Source organism: Heteronotia binoei, chromosome 10 (genome assembly GCF_032191835.1).
Source record: "Heteronotia binoei isolate CCM8104 ecotype False Entrance Well chromosome 10, APGP_CSIRO_Hbin_v1, whole genome shotgun sequence".
Classification (NCBI taxonomy): Eukaryota; Metazoa; Chordata; class Lepidosauria; order Squamata; family Gekkonidae; genus Heteronotia; species Heteronotia binoei.
This window is the reverse complement of record NC_083232.1, coordinates 59,729,635-59,752,657: the sequence shown is the minus strand read 5'-3', so window position 1 is coordinate 59,752,657 and position 23,023 is coordinate 59,729,635. Positions and strand designations below refer to the sequence as shown.

Sequence of the window (23,023 nt, the reverse complement as noted above, 5' to 3'; positions counted from 1 at the left end):
AATCCCTGGGCCAAGAGAAGTTAGGTTGAAGGCCACTAGGGAGCAGGCCTTCTCGGTGATAGCCCCTCGCTGGTGGAACGATCTTCCAGAGATGGTGCGAGCCCTGCGGGACCTGAACCAATTCCGCAGGGCTTGCAAAACATTTCTTTTTCAGTTAGCATTTGAGTCACCATGTGGCAACTAAGACGGAACCTGATTAATGAATGGACACTCAGCCATCTTAAATACATCATTTTAGCACCTATTTTTATATCTTATATGTTTATATGTTTTTATGTATTTTAAATAATTTATTGTAATTAATGTTTAAGTTGTTATGTTTTATGAATCACGGGACTCCCATGTCTATTATTGTTTAATGTGAATCATGAGACTCCCGTGTCTGTTAGCCGCCCTGAGCCGCCTAGCGGGGAGGGCGGGATATAAAAATAAAATATTATTATTATTATTATTATTAAAATTTTATTTAAAGCTGTTATTTATGTAGAAGAGCACTAAAATGTCTGGTTTTATCTAAATTTGTTAGGCCTGCTCATAGCTCTAAGCTGGAGCAGTTTTTGTGGTTGGAAGGAGAGGTGGGGAGGAAGCAGGAAGACTGGGCAAATGTGCCCAGCATTGGCTCAGCTGGGTGCCTTTCACACTGCTTTCTGCAGCTCACCTATATTTTGCCAGCTATGCTATGGGAAGGGCAGCAGACTTGATAGTTAGATAGTTGGTTCATACTGCATGTTTAAAAGAAGGGGACTAGCAGAAAACTGGGCATCCACATATATAATTTTTTTCTTAAAGAAAATATCAAATGTTGTAAAAATTCTAATACCAGATTTAGAATAAAACACCAAACTTTATCAATGTTATTCAGTGTAAGTATAATCCTACATTTTATGCTCTCTTTTTGATTGTCTAAAATATGTTGGGATGAACCTATTATTTTCACTTTGCAAAATTCCAGAAGAGCTATTAGTAAAACAGAAACTGAAAGAGCCCCCTATAGCAAGGGTGTGAGATGTGGGGCCCAAGGGCCAGATCAGCCCCCAGAGGGCTCCTAGCTGGCCCGTGAGCAAGTCTGCTTCCTCCTTCATCTCTCTTGCTTTTTTCTGTGTCACAGCTTACTTTGCCAGAAGCTACAGAGCAAAGCCTCTATTTTCCCCATTGGCTGAAGCTCCTCTCTTGGAGAGGAAGTGGGGGGGGGAGCTTGCTTTGATACTGATCACAGTAGTGCAAGAGTGCTAATATTTTAAGCATGTTTTATTTAAAGTTTTTTTTAAAAAAAAATCTTTAATTGTGTTTGTCTGTGTTCTTTATAAAGTTTATATCTCCGCTACATAGCATTACATTTTACGACACACACAGCCCGACCTGACAAGGTCTCATTAATGTCAGATCTGGTCCTCATAACAAATGAGTTTGACACTCCTGCCCTATAGGTTTCTTAAAACAATGCTGGCCTGTGTGTCTTTAATATCAAATGGAATAGTAGGATTATACAATGCATTAAGCCAGAAACATAGTTTTTCCAGATTTTCATTTGCTTCATATGCAGAATAACATTCCATCCAGTTGCACTTTTTCAGGATGAAACTATTCCACTGAAAACTGCCTTGATATTAAAAGGACAATGTGCTGTATGCAAAGATATATTTTGTGAGAAGTGGAATTCTTCCCCCCAAACACAAAGCACCTAGCGTAGGTGTTTGGTGTTGCTTTAATATCCCCCAGTTGTCTAATTTTTTTTTCCTGCATCACTACCAATGAGAAGTGCTGTTAATTTTCAAAGCAGACGCTTTCAGATGGAAAATACATACATAGGGGCTGGCAATCGCAAAAATATAAAGCGATTAAAAAACAGTTCTAACCAGAGTTGTTCAAATAAAGAAAAATTAAAAACTCAATTAGAAACAAAAGTCATAGAAAATGTGAACATATTGTGTTCCTTAAATAACCAGATGTTCTTTTCTTCCTGAAGGCAGTCAAGCCTAGGAATAAAAGGTTTTAAACTATTGTTTTAAGTTAACTGTGAATTTTGCAAATCTGTTTTACCCTATAGCAAATAAAATTCTAATACAGCAACATAAGCAAAGTAATTTTCATCTTTGGGTGTTCTTATGTGTATGTGGCTGTGCTAACCTTATCACGATGACTTATTATGAAGCTAAACTGTTATATAGAGCATTACCATTTTTGATGATGAACAAAAAACCTTGCCAACTGTCTTTTGTTTGAGAGCTTACAGTATTTGTCCCAAGCATTTCTGCCAAAAAAAAACTTTAACGAATCTTTTAGCAGTCATATTACTATCGCAGAAGAAAGCAGTGATCTATAAAGATTTCAATACTGATTTTGTACTTGGAAACAATGCATAAAATTAACATTGCAAGAAAGTTTCAGTCTCTTCCGATTACTCTAAAACAATTACAGTTTTAAAGGCATTGGAATAGACTTTGAGATTAACAAGGGCTGTAATACAAAGCAGGAATCAAGACCAACCAATTTTTATTCAGAACGTAAGCGTTCATGCGCTCTCTTAAGCACACTTCATCAGACGAAGGGATCAGGTATTGTGAGCTGAAATACAAGCAGTCTGGCAAACTAACTGGTCACATGGTCACATAAAACAGTGTGGCTAGGCCATTTGGTCTGGATAGCCATAAAAGGTAATAAAATTCTCTGCCAAATGGTGTTTCTGCAAATCTAGGTGAATCACAAAAAGACATGTGTATCCAACTTGTAGTCCACCCAATCAACTTATCAACATCGATCTATACATATTAACATCATTCTAGTCTGCCATTAGAAAACAAGAATACATAAAATAAAAATGGGTTAAGTATATGTAATGAGATAAATAGCCAATATCCCTTATTTGAGTATGTCTATATGAAACATTATTCTGATACACGATACACTATATAATTGAAAAGGTCTGTAATGTTCTTGTTTGCTCCAAACATGCACACTGTGGACTGTATTCTACCCACTTTTCCACTGTAAAGGGGGGGGGGTGCTTTACAGTCACCCCAAATACTGTTACCCAAAGCAATTATACACGTGTGGCCCCTGTAGCTAGCAAAAACATCCTTCTGCTAGCGAAAACATGTGTTGTGGGGTAGTAATTGCCAAGATTGTAACCTGTATACAGGACACCTGTGTATACAGAGGTCAAGATACATAACAACACTCGAAATGAAGGGGAATTAGCTTCTTAAATGAGAAAATAAATTTATTACAGTAACAGAAAAAGAACCAAGTCAGGTAAATAAAAATAGAGGTATTACAGGAAGGAAATAAATGCACATGTGAAGTACAAACACAATTTAAACGCTTCCCTTAACAAACTACCTGCTACTAAGGGAGAAAATAATAAATGAGAATAAAAGATATTTACAAGCCTGCTTCTTGAAGACAGCTAGGCAGCTCTGGAGAAGCACATCAGAATGGGGTGGAAAAGCAGAGAAGGGGTAGAAGAGGGGGATCCAAAACCTGCTACAAATTGGATGGCCTGATGGATAACTTTTTATACATTTTTGCTAAGACTGAGGAGGGGGAAAGGTATTGGCATTGGAATGTGGGAGGGATGAAAAGTCCATCACTCCAGAGATGAGCTAATTTGAAAAGGATTGTTTTTGTGTACATAATGGAAGATAGTTTTTGCATTATAGGTAAAAGTATCAAGGAGTGTTCCTTTAGGGAGATTAAGAGTTTAGATAGGCAAGTAATGACTGGATACTTTACTTGATGGTGTAGGGCAGAGGTGTCAGACGTGCAGCCTGGGGGCCAAATCAGGCCCCTAGAGCAGGGGTGGGGAACGTCTGTCCCGAGGACCATTTGTGGCCCTTGAGATCACTTGGTCTGGCCCTTGGGGACTGCTGTTTCCTTATTCCACTTTCTTCCATCCTTTCTTTATTTTCCTTCCTTCCTCCCTCCCTCCCTGGCATTGTGAACGACTACTGCTGGGGTATGTGGGTGCTTTTAAAGGTCTGCTGGGATCAGCTGCAGTTTCCGCATGAAGGGAGGGGGGGCAGCAGGGGTGTGACCAGCTACCACCAGTTAAATTTGCACTTGATTATCCCAGACGGTGTGGCCTAATATGCTAATGAGTGTGTGACCTAATATGCTAATATTTGGAGGGGTCTAATATGGTAATGAGCTCCTACTTGGCTTTTTTACTTATGTCAGATCTGGCCCTTATAACAAATGAGCTTGCCACCCCTGGCCTAGAGCATTCCTGACAAGTGTTTGTGTAGCTGCTGCTTAAAGACTGCCATGCTGCCTCCCAGTGCAGTCTTCACAGGTTTTGCTATTGTTTTTTAATATAGAGGTTCCCTCAGGCAACCATGACTAGAAGACACTTTTATTATTAGGTGTTGCTTAACGCCTGACCAGTCCTGGTGAAAGCAGCTATTGTTTCAATATTTTTATAATCATGTATGCAACAGAAGAACAGGCTTCATTCTGATCCTTTCTATACTAAGGGCAATTAGCATTCCTAAAATCATCATTTTCCTGTTACTAGCTGGAAATGTAACTAGCACTATTCAACCCAGCAGAGCACCACATATGTTCCATAGTGGCCATATCCACAGGTGTATCTCTATTTGTTCAGAAGTAAGTTTTATTCAATTCAGTTAACTTACTCTGATTTTAAAAGTGTTTAGAGAAGCATCCCATCAGTCCTTTCATATTTGATGTACACATTCTAGCCACCAATAAAGAAGCAGCTGTTTCAGTCTTCCCAAAATGTTCATCACTTGCTCAGTACCAGTCTCCAGAAGTGTGACTTTTTCTTCCTGGGCCTGCCTTTGGAAATGGGAATGGGCTTATTTAGTTATTATTTTACAAAAATGTATCCCTTCTGCCTTTACAAGGACCACCAAGTAAACTAACGATTTAAAAGATGCATGATAAAATTACACTATAAAACCATAAACATTAATCCCAGCCCTAAACAACTTTTAAAGAGTTATAATACATATGAAACAGTTAAATACATACAAAACAGAAAACATTGGTTAGGAAGAAGGCATCTTTGAGGAGATGCCAAACAAAACAAAACAGCCTTTGCCCACTGTCCACTGTACCTGTCCTTCAGGTGTAGACACCAAGCACAGGATCAGTGGCAGCTTCCTTCTTCTCCCCATCCTGTCCTCATTATATTCTTCATCTGTTAATGTCCTGTGTTTTCATCATTGCTCTCTCCAACAGAAAGTGATTTAATTCAGTTTAATTTTTACTATATAATATAAAATGTATACCCTTAGAAACAAAAATTAAAAGAAAAAGTTTGAAGAAATAAAACAAACCAAAGAAACACAACGAAAAAAAATTAACCTTAGCTGAAAATATATAGTAAGTTTTACCTCAAGTTTCATAGAGCTCTAAAACTTCCACCCCAATACCCTTGTATGCCATGCCTTCATCATTATCTATTAAATACTACTTATTCTTCACTTCAAGATTTAACAGTACTTCCATCCAAGTTTCTGTATGTGGTGGAATTACAGCTTTCCAGCACTGCAGGATAAGACATTTGATTGTAAAATGAGACCCCAAATTAAAAACCCTTTTGGTGGGGCCCAGTGAACTCATAGGATGGCTTTTATTTATTTTTATAATTTGCAGTCCCAGGTTCAAGGATGAATGTTGGGTTATTTAATTTCTTCTCACAGTTCTGTTGTATTTCAAAATAGGCCTTAATTAGGTGGTGAGGGTTTTGGGGGAATAAACATTGCTTGTGCTGTCAAGAATGGTAGCGCATTGGTATCCATTTTTTTAGGACTGTAATTGTGCAGTTACAAAAATGAATGGTACTGAATTTAAGATGATGCTGTCTGCCCTCCTTGCCTGCGTGCCTTCTGCTGAGCCAGAAAGTGCAGAAGCAGTAAACCTGCCTGTGTGCTGGGTTCTTGGGGGCTGTTCCAGCATCTGTAACCTGGATGACAGACAGGAGGTGCCCTCTTCTCTTTCAACAAGTACTGCAGCAGAGATAAGTGGGATAGCCTTTAATCAACTGGGTTTTGTGACCCAGCTGGTAAGTATGGAAGTGAGTGGAGAGATGTGGCTGCAGAATAATAGGGTATGGCCCCATCCATTAGCTGGGCCTCAAGTATGTCAGGTTTCCGTGACTGAGCAGAGCCTGTAACATACCTAAATTGAAGATGGTCATTCCATTTTAGGGAGATAAAAGTACTTTTAAATGTTATCTTGCTTCCCAGTCAATTCAGTATTTGCTTGTGGTATGACTTTGGCAGAAAGCTGTGGAAAGGGATGTGGAAATTCACACAGAAATGAAGACAAATCTTACCAATTATTATATTATAAAGTGGAATATTTAACAGAAATATCCAAATTCAACTGCAAATCTAGGTTCCTTGGTATTCCTTTCAAATGGCTGGACCCAGGCTAAAATACTGCATGTAGGTGACATAGAGAAAAATAAGGGGAACATGGTGTTTGTAAATAGGTAGCAATCAGTACACCTGCATTCAAAAAAAAAAAATAGGAACCATGCTGAATATATGGTTTTATTTGTCTAATCATAATATAAAAAGGAAAGGTTTATCTTTGAAGATGAGTGCCCCAATGTCCTTCTGGAAGACTGGAAGTGATGCTGGGCATTTTTGGACCTCCTTCCAGTTTGGGGCTTACTTCTGGTCAGGGGTGACTCTGGTTTTTGGGCAAAACTATATGGAAACATTGGCTTCAAACCATAGAGTTTGCCCAAAAAAACAGAGTGTTGCTCTCTTCCAAAACACACAGAGACAGCCTTACCAGCAAGAAACCTAGAACAATGTTTGAGTCCAGCGGTACCTTTGGGAGCAACGAAGTTTTAAGTCCAATGCATCAGCGACTTACAACATCTACTGAATAATGACAGATCTCTTTCACTTGTGGGAAGGGACTTTTTGTGTGCATAGTCAGCCCTCCAATCTGAAACAACTCCTCACTCACAATAATGCAACATCTAATTTGAACATGGACACTAGTATCAGAGCTTGCAGTAAACCCAGGTACCAACTTTGCTGCCACATACACCCAGGCAACACAATTACTGGACCTAACATCAAGTTCACCATCTCAGGCTTATTCACATGCTGATCTTCTAACAGTGTATATTCCATTTAATGTCAACAATGCCCTTCAGTTCTCTACACTTGGCAAACAGGTCAGACCCTATGCCAAAGGATAAATGGACACAGTCTGACATCAAAAATCACATGACTGAGAAACCTGTAGAACAATTCAGCCTTTCAGTGGTGACCTCAAAGTAGCTGTTTTATTGCAACGGAACTTCAGGAACAGAATGGAAAGGGACATTGCTGAATTACAGCACTTGGAACAACTCTCCTCCCCCCCCCCTCCCCGGACTTAAAGGGGATATTGGTTTTTTATCTCACTACATATGCTAAATTAATTCAGTCCTTACATCTGCATTTTCACCAAGAAGGGCTACACATCCTCTTTCTTTTAGTGTATTTGTTATTTGGAAGAGTAGATTAGAATAGTGATTGTAATGCAGTACGATGAATATTAGAGTGGTATGTTGCAATGCATTTCTCTGGACTGGTAACAGAAGAGACATAATGCTGCACTACGAATCACCCCACCTCAAAGAAAAATATGCTATTAATTACCTCCATGTTTGGGAGGAGACAGATGGAGTGTAACAACAAGGTCTCAGTTAATTATTCTTAGCACTCCGCAATTAAGAAGGATATATTTAAACATCTATCACCAATTTTTACATATTTATCTGCTTCACTGTTTTCCCCCTGGAATTAAATCCAAACAATGGTGACCTTATAAACGTAGCTTATTGTTCCTGTTTGCATCTGTTAAAACATCTTCATTATGTTGTATGCTAATTTGCTATTCAACCTCTGCCTTATATATATGGACTGGTATTTTCCATTTCATTGTATCTGAAGAAGTGTGTGTGCACACAAAAGTTCAACTCAGCCCTATAATAATTCTCCAGACAGACTGGTCAGCAAATCCATGATTGGCCCACCAGTTGCCATCGCTCACTTTTCCAGGAGCCCGCCTTCCATCTCTCCGATGCACTTTGCGCACTTTCTGTCACATCATGGCACCCACAAAACAAGTCGTGGCCCTCAGAAAAATGGACAGGAGGCCAGAATGTCAGCAGTGGCTCTCAGAATGACAGCCAAGAGGCCACAACTTCCATGACCGCCACCAACCAAAACACTCTCCTCACAAGTTGGGAAGCTTCGCACAGCTAGTCTGTCACTCACAGGCCAGTTTGACAAGCACCTGTCACCCCCTCCAGTCACCTCTATGCCTCACATTCTGCCCAGGTGAAGGTAATGGAGTAAACCCTTGGTGGCAGCAACACTTACCCTCTCCTGCTCTCCCTCTCTTCCCACCTGTTGTACTCACAACATTCCTGAGAGAAGAAAGGAGGAAAGAGAGGAGAGCGCAAGGAAGGCTCAGCCCCTCCCCTTTTCAGCCTGAGAATGAGGCTCCATGGGCCATGCCTTGCATCTGCAAGAAGCACATGGCAGCATGGCACTCACTGTATGTTGGAGGACAGAGCCTGCCCAACTCTCTGTAGCCTCACCAGCACTCACCCCATAGCCTGGTAACTGTCCTCCACCACTGCCTCCTCCCTAAGAGACTACTCACACCTTCCTGCTTCTCACTGATGTGACAGCTGGCCCTCACAAAAGGCTGCCCACCCATGGAATCAGCAGGGGACATGCCCAGAGTGTTTGGCTCCCTGCCACCCCGTTGGTGGTGGTTGCTGGGGGTAGGGAGGAGAGGGTCCATCATCTTCCTGGCCCCCTTGGTGGCAGTGGCACTCACCTGCTCTCCCTCCCTCCCCACTTTTTTGCCTCTTCTGCTACCGCCAGGGACCCTGATTCTTCAGCATCCCTGTTTCTAAATGTCCATCCTTTGCACCAGTTGAGATAACTCTGCACCTTCAGAGGTGCTGGGACTCCCCCATTAACCCCCCCCTTAAAAAAAACCCATACACACACACAGTTCCACCCTCACACAATTAGGGGAACCTGATTCACAGCCGGAGAACTCTGTCAAAGACGGATATTTTCTAGGCATCTAGCTTCATCAGCATAGTAGCTTGTGGAATTTTTGAGCGTGCACCAACATGATCAATGCCACCAGACAAACATTGTGGGTCATTTAAATGATATATCTTGATTGTGCAGACTACAGGTCCAAGGAGGATAGACTGCAAGTGGATCTGTGCTTCACAAATAAATTATTTTAATGACCCAACCATGACTTTCTGTGGCGATCACCAGCTATGCAGGTGCAAATGCTGCTGCAAGTTACAACATATAAATTACAAATGTAGCCTCCTTACCAAGGTATAACCTGGTCATCATGACCCTTTAATGTGTCACTGTAAGAGCAAAGTTGCTTGGCAGAACATTAAAGTCAAATTTTTAACAACAACAAAAGTCCAGTCATGGGACTTGACTCGCATTTAAATCACTAGTTTGATCTCAGTAAGTTCAAACAGTCCATCAAGATTATCAGCATCCTAGGTAAGATTCTACTGTGTCAGATGCATAAGCTTTTCCAGGCAACTTGTTCACAATGATCATTGCAGTTCTCAGTAGCCAGCCGTGTTCTCATCTGTGAACTAAAACAGCTTACAGAGATTACCTCTCATGGTTACAGTATCTCCCACCAAGAACTGTGTTGCCAATAAAAGTAGTTACTGAAACATCAGGTAATAGTTATAAATGAAAGATGATGGTGCTCAATTAAATTTGACAGACCTGAGAGTAATTATGAAAAGACCTCTTGACTATTATGTGGTCAAGTGATGATTATATGGGTTAATACTTTAAAAATTACTATAATTTTATGCATTAGAATAATTCTACACATTAGATGATATAGTTCTAGGAAAACAAATTGAAATATATTCCATTTCGCACTTTATTAATTTCTAAATTATATGTAACAACAGGAATGAAAAAACTATGCACTCTATAGGATCCCTTTCATACATTATATATTGTGGGTGTGCACCTAAGATGCTGTAAGATCTGAATTTTCCGCAGATGACTAAGTGTGGTGATGATCAATATGTGGTTGGGAGAAGTAACTTGCACCTAATGGCCCCCACACCAAGCTCCACATGCAGTAGCTTCTCAGCACAGAGCATACATGTTGTGTACAAGTTGTAAGTGCTTAGGCATTGCTTATGTGATCTGCATCCTGTATTTTTGCAAGACATGCATCATGCATACATGTATAAGTTCCATGAAAAGAGCCAATCAATGCATAAAGATGATGGAAGAACCTGCAAGAAAGGCTTTACCTTCCATTTCATTTTGCTCTATAAATGCAAGGTGTGAACACATTCAATGTGAATCATACATTTACAATCACCAGGAAGCCATTATTGGTTGCCAGTACCATATTTGCTATACATATGAATACCAGAGTTGTTTTTATATGGTAGATGAGCACCACATTCCCCATTTGACTGTATCTTTTCCTCCATTTTGGACCCTTGAAAGGAAGTAGTCATTCCTGTATGTTCAATTTCAGTTCTGTTAGGATCTGTACTACATATAATTCCCATCTGCTGAACCCCATAAACACAAGATCGCCAGGATCCACATGATTTTGTTTCTCAGTCTTCTGTATGTTTAAAATGAAAATCTCGTGGCAGAGAGCTCAGTAGTAGGTGATTTTAAAATTCTGATTAACAACATTTTCCTCTGATTTTAATAGTTTGTACATTATGCTACCTGCATGTATTCTATGTAGGACATAGATAGAATGTTCCTATTTGGCTTTTTGTAAAGCACCACATCTACATCTGTTTAATTTAAAATGTACATTACTAATTTGCTGTCTTCAAGAGGAAATGTAGTTTAGTGTTCTGTTCTGTGACATATGTGGCTAATCATTCTGACCTATGACTCCATCTAGTATGTTACATAGAATAAGAGAAGGTTGCATGTGCCATCTAGTGGTTGGATCTAATTTAGTCAGGAAAATTATGTTCATTTTACCTCATTACCTGACTAGTAACCTGGAACTGAGTCATAATACACAACAGTATGTTAATGCACTAGACAAATAATACAACATTTCAGCCTTCATATGACTATTTTCTTGATATAAGAACCTGTACGGAAATCACATGGCTGATTTTAATCTAATTTTAAACAGTGTTTAATAACTTATGTGAGTTTCAAACTGTCTTAGACACAATGACAATTCTTTTCCTGTAGAGAAACCCAAGACCAGTGATTTACCAATTCCGACAAAATTTAGATTATTACAAAGCGTGTGGAGCAGACTTGATGAATAAAACTCGGTAAGTCCTTTTGATTTTTTACAGAACAAAAGAAAATGTTTAGTGAAAAATTATACAAAATTAATTGTATTAAAAAGTATTACTGACTGTGGACAGGTTACAAAATAAATTTATGACATTTAACATAAGGATTGTCGTGAACAGAGTTTGCAACATGACATCAGAATCATCTTAAGTAATGCTTTTCTCATTAACATAGGCTACAATTCTAAGCACACAGGAGAGTCAAACTAAACCTTGATCCTAAAGAAATTGAACTCAGCTCAGACTCCTTAGAGCTCCATCAATCAGTGCTGCATGTGTGGAATTGCAGTTTCTACCCTGTTCTGTCCATGTCTAAGTAGTTAGTATAAGAAACGGGCTTCACAAGGAACATTTCCTGACATTGAAAAAACTGATGAACTCCTGCTCATGTAGAGTGTTTCTTCTATTTTCAGAAAGGTGCATCAATCTTTTTAAAGGCTGCCCATCAAAAACACTTTTGTTTGTTTCTGGTTTATTTAATGCTCCCAGTTCTACCAATATTATACTGTGAGTCAAGGGTCATTTTGTAGAAAAAGAGCTGCCAGAGCTCATAAGCACAACTCATTTGCATATGCCACACATTCCTGACATCACTGGAAGGTGTACTAAATTATATCTGCTAGGCATCTACCTTAACATGCTTCTTGGATTATAATTGTCATAATAAAACCTTACTCCCATCATACTTTTAAAATTACTTTTCCTTATTTGGCCACAGTGGTATGATGAAGATTTCCATCTGTCTGCTTTATATGTTTTGGATTTTACCCATTTTTTGTGTGGGAAAATATTAGACAGTTTGTCAAATCTTAAGAGTTCAGCAAAATTCCCACAGGGGTTTGAACAATGGAGCCCAGAAGCAAGTATTTTTGGAGGGGGGGGCGGGATTAAGAAATAAAGAGCACAGTAAAATTTCGAGGTTCTGGAGCTCCACTCCTGTGAGCTCCTGCCCAAAATAGGCCTACTGGGAGTGTATATTTTGTTCATAAAGTGCCATCAAGTCACAGCCAACTTATGGCAACCCCCATAGGGATTTCAAGGCAAGTGATTAAGCAGAGGTGGTTTGTCAATGCCTTCCTCTGCAAAGTCTTCCTTGGCAGTCTCACATCCAAGTACTTTGCCTGTTTAACTCCAGAGGTCTGACACTGTAGTTGCTATGACAGTGTAGATCAGTTCTGAAGTTAAGTGCTACTCTGGCACACATGTAGCTTAGGGGTAGTATCTTCATACTGAGAAGATTGCTGGTGTATCTCAACTGAACATATAGAACTTTTCCATACAGGGGGCAAATGGAGGCGCACTTGTCTCAGCTAGTGTAGGAGAAACCAGTGAGTTGGGACAGATTTAGTTCATTTATCATATATTATAACCTGCAAGAACCTAGCAGCATACAGAGAATTTTCCCATTTCAGTCACTGATCTGTTATTCGAGACCGCTTACCAACAGCAGTCCAAATGAAGGGAAAATACATAAAAGGTAGAATAATCATCTTTAAGTAGCATTTGGGGAGAAAGAATTTGAGGTTTCATACAGCAGCAGCAGCTGCTAGAGATATTTGATAGCACATGGTGGTGAATTGCCCTACTTGTTGCCCTACTTTGTCCAAGTTTGCATTATAGCCATGTAAAATTGGACCAAGCAAGTTATTAGGAAATCCTCTGTCCTGTGAGAAGAAATGGAAGACAAAAGAGAAGCTAACAAAGCAGTGCATCTTTTATTCATCATTTCAAATTTAAATTACTGGATAGGTTCACAAAAATTGTGTATATTTCATTTAAAAGATATAAATGTTCAGTATTTATAGCAATTTTGCTTTCTCGGTGGCTACATAATGAGAAGAAATGTCTTTGAATCAGCTGTCTTTAAACAAAGCATTTTCATCTTAGCGAAAGACTGCAGAGACTGAATCATTGCACAACTTCCTTTAAAAATATACCATTGCTATCCAAGGTCAACAATGCTTATTGTGATGAAACAAAATTGTTTTTCGAGAGACTGGGTTTACATCTCCTTGACATTCATGTTTTTAAAACGAATACCCTGCTTTTTAAATGATTCTCTTAATGACTCTGTAACATAATCAATCCTCATTTTCCTGATGATTGTTATGCATTTTCCCTTGTATCTTGGAGGTTAAAACACAGATATTGATCTTTGTTTAATGGTTGTAATCATTTCTTGCATCCATATATGAAAACATTTAAAGGTAGCAAAAAGATATAGAGAGCTTAATTTGTTGAAGTATTCCCCTCCCATTCTGGTTCCATGTCTTTTTACATGCTCGTTACAATTGTAAGTAGGGCTTTTTTTGTAGCAGGAACTCCTTTGCATATTAGGCTGCACCCCCTCCCCAATGTAGCTAACCCTCCTAGAGTTTTCAGTAAGTCCTGTACTAAGAGCCCTCTTGGAGGATTGGCTACATCGGGATGTGTGGCCTAATATGCAAAGGAGTTCCTGCTACAAAAAAAAGCCCTGATTTTAAGTTAAAAAGGCTCATTCTATCTGAGAACCTGATTTAGGGGGGGGGTGGAGTATGTGTCCACTACTAGCTCTGGCAGAACAGCCATTTTCCTCAGCCTTGGTTTATCCATCTCTGGAAAGCTACTGTCTTCTTTACTCATAAGACAAATTAGTTAGTTTGATTTCTATCCTGCCTTCCCACAAGCAGGCTCAGAGCAGGTTACACCATAGAAACTAGCAATAATAAACCAATTATGATACTATAAAAGATCATTAACCCTTAAAAAAAATGGTGTTTTGAAAAACCATTTCACAGTGTCCTAGCACAAAATAACTGAAAAGAGAGGCCAGATCTATTTGAAAGTTGTTGATGTGACCTCCACCAAGAGAGAGTTTCTTCTCCTTGCCCCCATGGGTAGGGAAAAATTTTGTCCTCACTTGAAAAAGATCAGTGGGAGCTGTGATTTAATTTTTTCATAGTCGAGTGAGTGATAGCTAGTCGCTTCTCTTGGAAAAAATGTATCAGAGATACTTGAGAACCTATCTTTTGCCATGGGTGCTAAGATCACTAATATAAGAGGTGATAGAGAAATATTTGCTCCACCCCAAATATATCCCCAACTGTAGCCACCTTACCTTCTCTCCTGCTGGACAACGATTGTCACTGAATTCTATGGAATAAACAGGAAACTTGCAGTGGCGGGGGTGAGGTATATAATCCCTCTTATCTTCCCTTTGAAACATTTAGAGCAGAGATCTCCAACTTTTGGGGGCTTGTTGGCATCTTTGGAATTCTGACACAGCGTTGTGGGTGCAACAACAGAATGACTGACATAAAATGGCTGCTGCAGGAGGTACAGCCCACTACAAAATGATTGCCCCACCCTGCCTTTGGTCACAAAATAAAGATACATGTGTTATGTTGGCAGCTGCTGCCAAAGCAGTGTTTTTAAAAATCTACACAGCCAATCAAATCTCAGTTGGCTAATCAGAAGCCTTGCTGGGCAAAAGTTCTAACGATCCCACCTATTTTCTGAAAACACTTGGCAAGGTTCCAGAAAAGATGGCACCAGATGTCATGGGGCCCATGAATATGACATTGAGACCCTTGATTTAGCACCTCCCAAAGGTACAGAAATTTCTGTATAGTCAAGACCTGGATGGGAGTCCTCCTGGGAACCCTGTATCTGCCACTCAGGTTTGATGATGGAAGGGGGAAAGGTGAGGTTTAAAATACCTAAATATAAATAAGATTCCTTGGGAACTTCTACCTTTATTACCTAAATGTTTATTGAACCATTCCTCAACAATTGGTTGACCCAGCAGATGAACAAGGGGTAGATCCTTGCAGTCCACTCAGTTAGGGCTGCCATGCTCTTGGACAGGGTGGGGGTTCTCCCACTTTGGAGATCCCCACATGACATCGCTTGTGCAATGATGTCACCCAGAAATGACATTATCATGCCAATGTAATCGCGTGCCAGCCATTCTGGGAGTTTCTGGGGAAACTCTATGGTTTTCCAAGATGCTCTAGCAATTTGGGAGGGAAACTCTATGGTATCATGGAGTTTTCCTGGAAACTCCCAGAGGCCAGTGCACAATGTTGCTGGCGCGATGATGTCACTTCCAGGTGATGTCATCGTGCCATGTGCACTATACGCATGCAGAAAAAGTCTCCCGCTAGAGGCTGCGGGAGACTTGGCAACCCTACACTCAGCTATATGTAGAACTTTCCAATGGCAGGAAAGTCCTTTCCTTGCCGCACACAGATGAGTGGAATGATAAGATTAAAACCATTATTGTTAGTTAATTTTAATAATTTAAAATATATATATATCCCATTGTTCTTAGCCAATGCATGCTTTCAAAGCAGCTTACAAAATACAGGGTATCACTTATAAAAATGAAAATGTCCAAGTAAATTAGTAAATCTTCCCCTGAGATAGAAAACGTAACTCCACACTGGAAACAGGCAATGTGTGCATACAAATCTTGGTAAATAGAAAAAGAACAAAATTTATTGTTAAACGAGTTCCTAAGCTGAATTGGTAGGCTAAATGCTGTTGCTGAGGGTTTGCACCAAGCACTAGGCCATGGAAGGGATTCCAGATACTATTTTGAAGCTTGTTCTATGTGAGCACTGTGGTCAGGTGAAGGCTAGTGACCAGGGACATTAAACTTGAACTGAACTCCACTGTGGTCAGAAAACAATCCACTGGACCCAATTCTCACGGAGTTCCATTGGAAATTTGGGATTTACTTGGAAAACATTCTTAATCCTGTCCTGCTGTATCTTGTCTTTTGTCATTTTATTGTGATTATTACTACTACTGTTCTGAAAGGTTTTACTGTAGTGTGGTTTTGTTGTTGTTCTGCTTTGTTTTACAGTGTTGGTGCTAAGGTTGCACCACTGAACATAAATAAAGTTTCCAATAGTTTACTAAATTTTGGCCGAAAGCTGATTTCCCCAGCCTTGGTTCCAGGGAGCACTACAGTGCCAGTTGCAGGTAGCAGCAGCTTTCCTTCTTCTTCTGCAGTTCCTATTAGGAGTGCAATGGACCTCCCACAACAACAGCAGCAACAGCAAAGAATGATGAAATCTGAAAGTATGCCAGTTCAACTAAATAAAGGTAATGATACTGAAGTTTCTGAAAGTAAATCCTGCCATAAACAAAAGAAAAAGGGTTTTGTACAGATCTTTGGGATGGTGATTTGAAAATTAAGAGTTAATTTCATTTCTTTCTTCTTACCCCAGTCCATATGCAGCTCTCTTCTAAATCTCATTGCCTCTCCAGTTGTCCTTCAGTTGTCTTCATCTCCCACATGTAGCATTACTTTCCTTTCCCCACATCCTTCTACTTAATTCCTTTGGCTGCTGCCTTCTACCTTCGGTACCTAAAAAGCCCGGGAGTTTTTCGCGCTCGGCGCCAGCGGGCATGCACAAGCGTCCCAATGCGCATGCTCACCAGCGCCAGAGCGAGGATCCCGCCAGTTCCTTTCTGACCGCTACACTGAGAGGATCTCCTTTCGTGTCCCCGGTCGGTAAAGTAATTTTGGATTGTTTTTGCCTATTGTATATAGCCCGTTTGTTATTTTCTTAGAGTAGTTAGTTAGCTAGTAGTTAAGATAGTTAGTGTTGTTGTTTAAAAAAAAAAGAGTTTGTTGGACTTGCCCTTTGGGGCTTAGTTTTTCATCCTGTTTTTCCCCTCAGAGACTTTCCTGGGTGGTTTTTTTCTGGGCGTCCATGGAAAGACGCTGGGGTTTTTTTAAGAGGTGCCGCTCCTGTGGGAAGAAGATTGCCCCCCCATGGCCATTCCCTCTGTCTTCTCTGTTTGGGCGAGGGACATTCACGTTGATTCTTGCACCTATTGCCTGAGTTTCTCCAAGCAAACTCGGAAGAATCGAGCGGCGAGGCTTTCGGCGGCGCTAGTCAAGTCGGCACTTCGTCCTCAGAAAATGGCATCAGGCCCGTCGGTACTGATGGGAGAGGCTGAGGCTCCGGCGGTCACATCGGCTGAGGCTTTGCCGATCAGGACTGAGATGCTGGTCGAGCGCGGGCGTTCCACTAAACGGCCCTCTGAAGGGTCTGTGGAAACCCCAGCTAAGAAGCGTCGGGATGACTCGGGGACCCGATCATCCACGCCGAAGAAGCTGAAATCGAAGGAGAAGCAGAAGAAGAGATCATCCTGCACCCCTTCGCCTTCGCAGAATGCTTCTTGGCTTCTCCGCGTCGTAGCCCTTTGGTTTCGAGAGGCAGTGCTTTGCACCTGCGCCTATCGGCATCAGAGCAAGAGATCGACCTCACTCAACGCTCCCATTCTTTGGGATCCAGGTGTCGCAGCGAGAGCGACTCGGTCTCGGAGGTGGAGGTGTCGACGCCAATGGATTTTTCAGCGTCGATGGATCAGGCGAGGGGAAGAGTTGGAGCCGACTGCGGTAGCTCGTCGCTTCCCGCCACCTCCACCATGGGAACAGCGTCAGTGGCCTCCATAAGCCTATCCCTATCCATGGTACCAATGGTATCCTCCACGGGAGTTTGCAGACTGAGACCAGCAGTTCGAGGCTTCCCATATGTCCCGGCTCTCTCAGCATTCCAGACGGCATCCTTCAGCCTCGATCTCCATCCCGCCCAACAGACACAGCGTGGTGGTGGAAGAAGTCCAACCTCGGTCGTCAGTATCGATTTGGTTGCCTGTGAGAGAGTCAACGCCAGTGCTCTCGGAACACTCCCTGCGCAGAGAGTCTTCATCATCAGGCTCTGAGGGCAGTATCGACGAGCCGGATCGGGCCTTGGAGCCTTCGCCTGTGTCTCATACGGCTGAGGATCTTCCTATCTCACCTTCGGAGGATCTGAAGTCGTATGGGGACCTGGTGAAGAGGATGGCGCTTTCGCTTCCAGTGACCCAACCGCAACCCATTGTAGACGACACTGTGTTTGACATTATGCAACGGGACACGTCTACAGCGGTTGCCCTACCGGTGATGAAGGTCATTCTTCAAGCCATGAAGGAGCCTTGGGTGAAGCCAGCGTCGACACCAGCGTCATCGAGGAGGCTGGACCATATGTACTGGGTCCAAGAGTCAGGAGCGGAGTTTCTCTTCACCCATCCGAAGCCTGATTCGGTGGTCGTTTCCTCCTCATTGAAGGCCCGAAAAACCCACTCTTCTCCACCAGATAAGGAGGGAAAGAAGCTGGACACCGTTGGGAGAAAATTCTGCTCGGCTGGGGCCCTCGGAGTAAAGGTATCTAACTATGCTGCATGCATGGCTAGATACTAATACTCGGTATGGGAACAACTTACCCCCCTTCTGTCTTCCCTGAGTGAAGAGAAGAGATCGGCTGCAAAGATGTTGCAGAAGGAGGGCTTTGCTGTAGCCAAACAGCAATTGGCTGCAGCAAAGCATATGGTCGATGTCTCAGCAAAGACCATCACCTCTGCTGTTTGCCTCCGCCGCCACTCATGGCTTCAATCCACGGCCCTCCAGCAAGACACCTCATCATCATCATGGAGGATCTGCCCTTTGAGGGCAAGGGCTTGTTCAGTTCCACCACTGACAGCACGCTTCAGGAAATGGACAAGAGCATAACAACTTCCAGGAACCTGGGCGTGCAGGCGTCTTCCAGAGCTGCGAAGCTGAAGCAGTGGCACAAGCCTTGGTCAAAGAAACAGTACCAGAAATTCTCCCCGGAACAACAATGGAGACCTCGCTCGACTCAACCTGAGGGGGAACAACAGAAATCGTTACGCTTCGGCTCAAACCACCAGCAAATCCAAGGGCACTTGCCCTCAAAAGCAGGGCCTTTGACTTTCTCGTAGTGCGTGTCATCGTCCCCACTTCTTCTTCTTCCATCCACCTCCGCCCCTTCCTGTCGCCCTGGGACTCCATCACTACCGACAGGTGGGCACTTTCCATCGTAGCGGAAGGCTACAAAAAAGATTTTGCTCAGATTCCAAACTAATCCGTGGTAATCACCACACCCCCTTCCCCACCTCTGCTGGCAGAGGTGAACAACCTCCTACAGAAACAAGCCATAGTTCCGATGGAGGCCAGAACAGGAGGGTTCTACTCTCGTTACTTCCTGGTTCCCAAACGGGACGGGGGTTTAAGACCAATCATGGTTCTTCGGAGTCTGAACAAATTTATTCTGTACCAGAAGTTCAGAATGTCCACTCTGCAAACGATCCTCCCCCTCATCAACCAAGGGGACTGGATAGCAACTCTGGACCTCAAGGATGCCTACTTCCATGTCAGCATCCATCCGGCATTCAGGCTTTTCCTTCGGTTTGCAGTAGGTTCTCAGCACTTCCAGTTCAAGGCTCTTCCGTTCGGTCTGTCCACTGCACCTCAGGTATTCACGAAGATGATGAGCATTGTGGCTGCCCATCTCCGTCTTCAAGGGATAGTCATCTTTCCATACATCGACAACTAGCTCCTTGTGGCGGAGTCGAAGGAGAGTTTGCAAACCCACATTGCCATCACTTTACGTCTTCTCGACACCTTGGGTTTGCAGGTCAATTTGGAGAAATCACACCTTACTCCATCAAGGACAGTTCGGTTCATAGCGGCTTTGCTGGATATGAACCTGCATCGTGCGTTCCTGCCTCAGCAGAGAGCGGTGGACATTATCAACCTTGTACAACTCCTGCAAAGTCGACAGTGGGGCACGGCAGCTGCAGCGGATGCTGGGGCTGATGGCGGTGGCGACAAGCATGCTACTCTTTGCAAAGCTGAGGATGAGAGGCCTACAACTCTGGTTTCTTCATCAGTTTCGACCATTGAGAGACTCACCTCGAAAGAGGTTTACCATTACACCGGTGACTCTTCAAACCCTACAACGGTGGAAATCAAAGAGCAACATTTGTCAGAGAGCTCCCTTCCATCTCCCTGCACCTTCTGTGACTATCACAACAGATGCATCCACATGGATGGTCTCTGTGTGGGGGGCCCTTGGCCTCTGAAATTGACTCACTGCCACATAAATTATTTAGAACTGCTGGCAGTCCATTTTGCTCTACGTTCTTTCTGCCCCTTGATGGCGGGGAAGATAGTTGCTCTGCTAACGGACAATACCACTGCCCTCTGCTACATCAACAGGCAGGGAGGGACAGTCTCTCGACAACTCTGTGCGTTGGCACTGGACCTGTGGTCGGAGTGCCTGGACTACGACATCTTCATGAGGGCTGCACATCTCCCAGGGGTCCTAAACTTGCGAAAAGACTCCCTCAGCAGGGGTGCAGCTTCCCCGCACGAGTGGGAACTGCATTGGCGCTTTCTCCAACCTGTGTTTCAGCTCTGGAGGTATCCTTAGTTGGATGTCTTTGCTACAGCCGAAAACAGGAAGTGTCCTCTGTTTTGCTCCAGAGGGGGCGCGGATCCAGAGTCGTTGGGAGACGGTCTGCTGTTTCCGTGGGAAGGTCGTTTCCTTTATCTGTTTCCACCTCTGCCATTGTTGACAAAGGTAGTCAACCAAATCGCAAGAGAGAGACCATGCTGCATCCTGGTGACTCCCTGGTGGCCTCGTCAGAACTGGTTCCCAATTCTGCTCCAACTAGCAAGGGGGGTCTTCTACCAGTTCCCGGTGGAGCCGGACCTTCTGTCAGGTCAGGGCGGTCAGGTACTCCATCACAACATGCCCCACCTGAAGCTGACAGCGTGGCTTATTGACCCTGTGGGTTTTCTAGCAGAGTCCAGCACATCTTCCTGAATAGCAGGAAACTTTCCACCCATGCTTCCTATGATAGGAAATGGTGGAAGTTCCTTCAGTTCTTAGTTGATCCTTCAGTTTCACTCCAAAGGGTGGGATTGTTGGTAATTTTTGTTATCTCTCGTGGATGCTGGCCTTGCTTTTTCCTCCATCAAGGTTTATTTGGCAGCAATATCTGCGTTCCATGAACCAGTGGAGGGATATTCTGGTTTTGCACACCCTCATCCTAAGAGGTTTTTGAAGGGTTTGCTTAGGCTTCATCCCCCATCGAGATCGCCCCCACAGTTGTGGGATTTGACTTTGGTGTTGGATAGACTGACTCGTCGCCCTTTTGAGCTGATGGCCACGTGTTCGTTTCAGCTTCTTTCATGGAAGACTGCATTTTTGGTATCCATCACATCAGCACGTCGTGCGGGGGAGCTCACGGCAATGTGTTGTGATTACCCGTATCTTGTTTTTCAGGAGGTTGGAGTTTCGTTAGCTCCTGACATTTCTTTTCTCCTCAAGGTGGTTTCTTAGTTCCACCTCAATCTAGAAGTTTGGCTGCCCACTTTTCATCCTACACCTTCCTCGGATGAGGAATGTAGGTTGCATGCTTTAGATGTTAAGCGTGCTTTATTGTTTTATTTTAGTCGTTCCAAGAGTTTTCGCAAGGACAAGCAGCTTTTTGTTTCTTATGCTGCTCCTAAGTTAGGTTCCAGGATTTCATCTCAGAGGCTCTCAAAATGGCTCACTGAGACTATTAAACTATGTTATTTGTTGGCTAAGAAGCCGTTACCTGGGCCTATTCGCAGACACTCTACAAGGGTGATGGCGACGTCGGTGGCGTTCCTTAAAGGCATGTCTCTGACGGACGTTTGCCACCTGATCCTCTCCTCATGCCTTTATGAAGCACTACGCTCTGGACGTGCATGCTCAACAGAGGACTCGTTTGGGAACTGCGGTGCTGCAAGCTGTTTCTTCTGGTTGACCATCTTCCCGCCTTCAGGTATGTCTTGCTTGCTAATCTCCCATGAGTGTGAAGCACAGAGACCACGAAGAAGATAGACAGGTTGCTTACCTGTAACTGTAGATCTTCGAGTGGTCATCTGTGCATTCACACTACGCACCCTCCTTCCCCACTGCTGATGGTCTCCCTCCAGTAGGGGCTTCCAGCGGTCAGGAAGGAACTGGCGGGATCCTCGCTCTGGCACTGGTGAGCATGCGCACTGGGACTCCTGCGAAAGCCTGCTGGCGCCGAGCACGGAAAAATCCCGGGCTTTTTAGGCACCGATTTGGGGATCGGCGCATACGCTCTATCCCATGAGTGTGAATGCGCAAATGACCACTTGAAGATCTACAGTTACAGGTAAGCAACCTGTCTTTTTTCTCTTCCTTCAGGGGCACAACAGCCTGAATGGTGATTGGATGCTGGAACAGCACTCCCATAGGCTTACCTGAGTGGCTGTTTTTTCCTTCCTTTAGGGGCACAACAGCCTTCTGGCTGTTACAGTAGCCTTCAGCTCTCAGTTAAACCTGTTCTAACTACACCATAAAGTTGGTTTCATTTCCACCCTCAGGGCTCTTCAGGGTGATGTACCTAAACCCTGCCTTCTGCACTATCATCCCTACTAGAAAAGAATGCAGTAGAGGCAATAATCTCATTTTCAGAGATCCCTTGGCTTCTGTTATTGATATTTTAGCATCCTAAAGAAGGTCTGTGGGGTATCCACAGTTGCATCAGCTCCAGGAGATTTCCTGTGGTCTCACTATCTACCATTGTTCTGCTGTAGAATCATCATCCTGATTCACCTCAAAAGATAGGAAATTCAACTTTCCCCACATCTCAGTTCACCTCCAAAACTGCAAATCCCTTCTCTGTCAAATCTGCTTCCTGGCAGTAGAATATCCCTTCAAAATCCAATGGCCCCATTGGGGTCAGTGGGGGGGGGGTTATTATCAGGGCTCTTTTTCTAGCAGGAACTCCTTTGCATATTAGGCCATGCCCCCCTGATGTAGGCAATCC

The 23,023-nt window shown here is 43.0% G+C and overlaps 1 protein-coding gene across 1 annotated transcript in view; it reads left to right on the top strand.

The window, feature by feature from the left end:
- The window catches only part of TBC1D5 (TBC1 domain family member 5), a 533,564-nt gene that overhangs the window by 440,117 nt on the left and 70,424 nt on the right, over positions 1–23,023 (top strand). The window contains exons 16-17 of the mRNA XM_060248746.1: positions 11,241–11,326; positions 16,200–16,441. Of these exons, the coding sequence (XP_060104729.1) occupies positions 11,241–11,326; positions 16,200–16,441 (328 nt within the window). The remainder of the gene's footprint in view (positions 1–11,240; positions 11,327–16,199; positions 16,442–23,023) is intronic.